At 35.9% G+C, this 5,331-nt stretch overlaps 1 protein-coding gene across 2 annotated transcripts in view; it reads right to left on the minus strand.

Annotated features, from left to right (window-relative positions):
* ryk (receptor like tyrosine kinase) overlaps positions 1-5,331 on the minus strand; it is a 49,792-nt gene that overhangs the window by 32,565 nt on the left and 11,896 nt on the right. Inside the window, exons 7-8 of one of the 2 annotated variants that reach the window (XM_014029090.1) lie at positions 5,191-5,291; positions 926-1,009 (exon numbers count right to left, since the gene is read on the minus strand). In XM_014029090.1, the coding sequence (XP_013884544.1) occupies positions 926-1,009; positions 5,191-5,291 (185 nt within the window). The remainder of the gene's footprint in view (positions 1-925; positions 1,010-5,190; positions 5,292-5,331) is intronic. The other variant, XM_014029091.1, reaches the window with a different exon arrangement.

A 5,331-nucleotide genomic window follows, 5' to 3' on the forward strand; every position in this document is an offset into this window, starting at 1 on the left:
ATATATATATTATATTATATTCTTCTTCTTATTCTTACACAATCAGTTCTTGTTTAGTAAATCAGTCTCAAAACAAGATCAAAAAGACTTTTTGGCTGGATATAAGATCTTAAAACTTGGTAAGATGGACATTTTTGCAGTGTATTCAGCAGAGTGCTAAACTCTGTTTAACAATATATGCTACAGAAACTAATGTCTGCTAACCAATTCAATAAATAACAGTGAATACATTGACTTTATAAGATTATTTTAATGTTAAACTGTTACATTATTAGCTTCAGTTCTGCTCAGATCACATGGAGGTAAATAAGATCAAATCTGTTTACTTGTGAAATGAGACCTTTTCCTGTACCTCACACAGCTTCCTGACACTTTATATACATTAGATAGATTATATACACTGTAAAATATTAATAATAGTTTCATTTTAACCATTAGTTTTTACATAATCAGTCCTTTTGTTCAGTATTTTGCCATCATGTACAATAATCACAAATCCAGTTTCTTAGCGTAGCAGCGGTTACAGTAGATCACCTGGTCATGTGGTCAAGACTCGCTCCAGCTGTTATAAACCTCCAAAGCTGCTACCTTCTACAGGTTGCTACAGTAAACAAACTCACATAAAAACAGTGGCATTGGTTTCCTGACGCAACTCATGTTGAAAGATTACTTAAGTGTGTCACTGACCACTGAGCTACTGCAGCCCTACAAAAAGCCTTCATCCTCCCATCAGAAGAGACGGTGCTTTAACAGTGCTGCTGATCTGTGTCAACCTCAATGACACATTAATGCAAACATTCACAGTGCTTATCAAAGTGTTGAGTTGTGAAAACTAAAAAGAGTGACATGTTTAATGTATTAAAGTGCGGCAGAACAGCAGCAAAGAAGGATGAGACTTCATTTAATCTCCAAGTTATGAACTTACTTTTGGTTTCATGGGAAGGAGCGCCTGGGTTTTGGAAGGAGGAGGCAGCAAGCTGGAGAATGGGTGCAGAACCAGGGTGATTGTCTGATGACAGGAGGTGGAGGGCAGGGAGAGGAGAGGAGAGGAGAGGGTGGGAGAAAGAAGCTGTTTGAATAAATAGCTCACAGAACAACATGGCCTGCATGAATGGATGAATAAATTTAACTCTTGTAATTTTTCAGCATATTTGCAGACACCTCCATTAAAACAGGCATGTAAGATGAGTTACACATCCAAGTGTTGGGTTTAAAACAGGGAGCAGGTGGTGGTTTAAAAGCACGAGAATAAGGAAAAAAAATGGGTCACATTAAAAGGCAGAGGGTGATGCAGGTTTTAGCCACAAGAGGGCAGTGTCAAAATTCAAAAAAAATTACTATGCCTCTCTGTGCAAAACACTAAAAATAAATGAATTAAAATAAAATAAACCTCATGTTTTAAGGTCCTGTTCAAACCTAACATTAACACTTACTCCATGTTGTGTGATTCCACTCGGATCACACAAAATAACAGTCTGAATTCTCTCAAAATGCATTAAAGACACATCTGAGCTTTGCCTTCCTTGTTTTGGTAATCTGAAGACAAACCATCCTCTGATATGCTGAAATAAATAAAAAAACACCTACTGCACAGATGTGACTCCATGAAAACATCTTAAATATCTCCCAGTTACAAAAACATGTAAATATTGATTCAGCTGCTGGTTATATTAAGACAATTAAACATTCCTGGGATTATTATATAATCATTATTCTCATCTATAACTTTTAATGAGGTTTTCCAGACTTTTCTTTGATTTGATCATGACCTGAGAAGTTCCACCAGCAAGTTTTCCAAATTTTTCCCTCAGTAACAAATGTTCATATTGTTCATTTGGTGAGTTTTTCTGTAGTTTAAAATTTGATCTAATTGATTTTAGAGCTGATTGGACATTAAATAAATCTGTAAATGCTGCTCAGCTGACATGGCCGTTACTGCTCAATCCCTACCGTCAGATCATTTACGCAAAAAAAAAATAAAAAAAATTAAAAAAAACTTCCTGGAAGACTGTTTGTTTTAGCATGTAGCATTTCGGGGTGTAAGAAAATACTGATACACTGAAATATTGCAATATTTCATTTTCTGATACTGTATCGATACTCTAAAGCCCTGTATCGATTTTTTATTAAGGTTTAAAATGTCAACTTTCCTGCCAGCCGTTCATTTTTATGTTGTAGTTCAGCCTCTGACCACTAGTTGGCAGCAGTGAGCCAGCCATTTGGCTCCTCTACCTCTTGAGGTAGAGGCTATTGTTAAGTGTTGGGTGACCATATTGTAAATTAATATTAAAAACCAAAAGCTGCAAAAAAATATATTTTCAAACTATTTATTGTCAAATTTAGTCTAATAATTGAAAACATGTATGAAATATGAAACAAATAAAATAAAATACACACAAAGCAGAACACAGCTAAATGTATCAAAAGTATGTCTATGTAATATTATAATTTTCTGAGACAAAGAATTTTGGTTTTTCATTTTTTTCCCCTGTAAGAGGTTTTTATTTAATACAATTTTTGGACAAAAAAAAATCGCAATATATCGCCTTGCTTATAGTATCGCAATATATCGGGATATATCGTATCGTGACCCCTCTGTCATGATATGTATCGTATCGCCAAATTCTTGCCAATGCACAGCCCTAGTAGCATTTTGCTACACGGCTTGGTGACAGAATGGATTTGTTTTCAGTCTTCCATCACCTGAAATTTCAGAGAAAAGGCAACGTTTGCAACAGATGTGGATTTTTATTCCAAGAGAAATATAAAAAACAGAAATTTTAACACTCTCTAGGAAAATGGGTACATAGCAAGTAATGTTTTAAATAACATAAATTAATATGTACGCTTTGAAGGAAAAATTATTCTGTTTCAAACTGATTTTTAATCCACTACACATTCTTGTTTTTATTTAGAGATCTAGACTGTTATTGATATTTACCATGATTAAACTGTGATTAATTGATGTGAAATCTGTTTTGAATGACAAGTCATGGACCATCTTACAACACAGTATACTTTTAAATGACGAGATTAATTAACACAAACCTTATCACCAAACAACAGATCAACATTTAACCATTTTCACATTAAGAACTCAAAAAGGTGGAAAAGGGTCAAGCCACTTGATAGCGAGGCTCCTCCCAACAGATGGGACGTTTTGCCCCTGAAGAACTGGCTCAGATCTGGAAGATCTGGATAAATATGTGCTGTGTTCATGATTCCTTACCTAAATATCCTGAGACTGAATAAAGGTCTGTACTTTGGTCCAGCTCAAAGTCTTTATTCTTTGCAATTAAATGTTCAAGTCTAAATCTGAAAAAACAACTTCCTTACAGCTTCATAAATCTATATTTTATTAATATCCAAATCTTAAGTTATATTAAAACCCTTTACAGGATATAAGCTAGCACAGCTTTATAATTAAGTATGGAAGTGATTATTTCTGGTACTTTTTCCAAAATTGAGCAAATTAATCAGCAATCAGGAAGTATTCCTTTTAGAGAATGCATAAATGAGCTGATGGTTTGGATTGTGTTTACTGAACAGATGGAACAGTGACAAAAGCTACATGTTCATTAGCATGTAGAGCACGTAACTGCATTTTGATTGCTCAAATTGTCAGGTGCGAACTCTTCATCTACAATACATGATGTAAATGCCACAACCAGAAACACTTGATGCAAAAAGAAAACAGTCTGTGAGCTCTGTGGCTGAGAGTTCTCTTTCAGATCTAGTTACTGTAGAAACTCCTGACATTTATTTTAAAAACACAAAAAAGCAACAACCAAAAGTATTTTATTTAAATGTAGCACTCACTTTAACTTTGTTACTGTGAGCCTACCTTTACTAACAGGTTCTAAAATTACATCAAATTAGTGTTGATCAGTTTCAGCATAAAAAGCACCTTTTTTCCTTAAAAAGCTGCCTGCTGCAAAGCACATGGTGAAGTTATTCACACAGCTCAGACACTCACAGAACAAACTAACATGAACGATTTAGTAACTAGAAGCCCTTCCTGACGCAACCTGAGCTACTATCTTATGATACTAATAAAGCTAATTAAATTACCTAGCTGAGTATTGAATTTAAAAAAGCATCTGCAGGTTCCAGGAAGTAGGCTGTGTCACACTGAATGGATTTTAAAGGCATATTTTGGAGTGGGTTCTGTGTAAAAGTTATAAACAACTAACTTTTACAGATAACTGTTTAATTCTGACTGGATTAATGAGATAACAGCAAGTCTGGAAGCAGAAAAGATCGAGTTAACGCTCTCGTTTCAAAACAGCTACAGTGGTGATGTCCGCTCAGGCTATTTTTAGAGCACTGGTCACATGACAACGTTTAGACAGAGTGTACAAACTCGTACGCAGCTCTGCGTGTCTATTGGTTTCCATCACAGAGAACCAGTTTAGCTTTAACATTGTGCTACAGTTCTTGTAACAGTGACTCAGGATAGAGCCATCGTCCCCATGTGGAAGGAGTCTTTTTGTCACTTTTTCCAAGCTAAGATGCTAGGCTAACAGCTGGATTCAAGCAGGAGTTGAATTTGACCAGATAAAAAGTGCAACCATGGATTTAACGTCTGCTCCAAACATTTTATCAGAGGTAAAAGACCAACACTGGACCACCCGGATCCTATCCCTGTACTTTCTGTCCATAAACAGGTACAGTAAACCTTATAGTTTTTACTGCTAGCTTTACTCCTAGCATCTATGCTAGCTTTATACAGCACTCTACTGCAGTCAGTCACACATATGGTGATAATGTTTTAATTGCAGTCTTTATCTGTTACAATAGTAACAATGAATCTCTGTTGAAAGATCATCCAGGCTACTCGTGAGAGAGCAGCAGACTGTAAACAGTACGCATAATGTCATGAGTGGAGGTTGCTGTTTAAAAGCAACAGTAGTTCATGTGAATGCTTTTTGTTTTTAGATTGGAGTTGTTTTAATACAACAGCAACCCACTTTGATCTAGCTTCTGACTAGCCGTTAGCTCATCAGTCCTGTCAGAATTATTGTTTTTTTAAAGAGCTGAGACAAAAGATAACTTTAGCACTTTGTCACAAGAACCTCTTTTAAATTCACTAAAATAAGCAAGAATGTAGAAGACATATTTTATTTTGGCACAGTCAGTTTCACATATTTGACCAAATTCAGAGAGAAGAGCTGAAGGGAAAAGACTTACTGGTGACTGAAGCTGCGTTGTTTGGAGTATCAGCCCTCAGGTACTGTGTGGTCTGAGTGGACGGCTGAGACAGACCCTGTGAGCTCCCACTGTCACTCACACTGAAACACACACACACACACACACACACACACACACACA

This window comes from Austrofundulus limnaeus, unplaced genomic scaffold (assembly GCF_001266775.1).
Source record: "Austrofundulus limnaeus strain Quisiro unplaced genomic scaffold, Austrofundulus_limnaeus-1.0 Scaffold852, whole genome shotgun sequence".
Classification (NCBI taxonomy): Eukaryota; Metazoa; Chordata; class Actinopteri; order Cyprinodontiformes; family Rivulidae; genus Austrofundulus; species Austrofundulus limnaeus.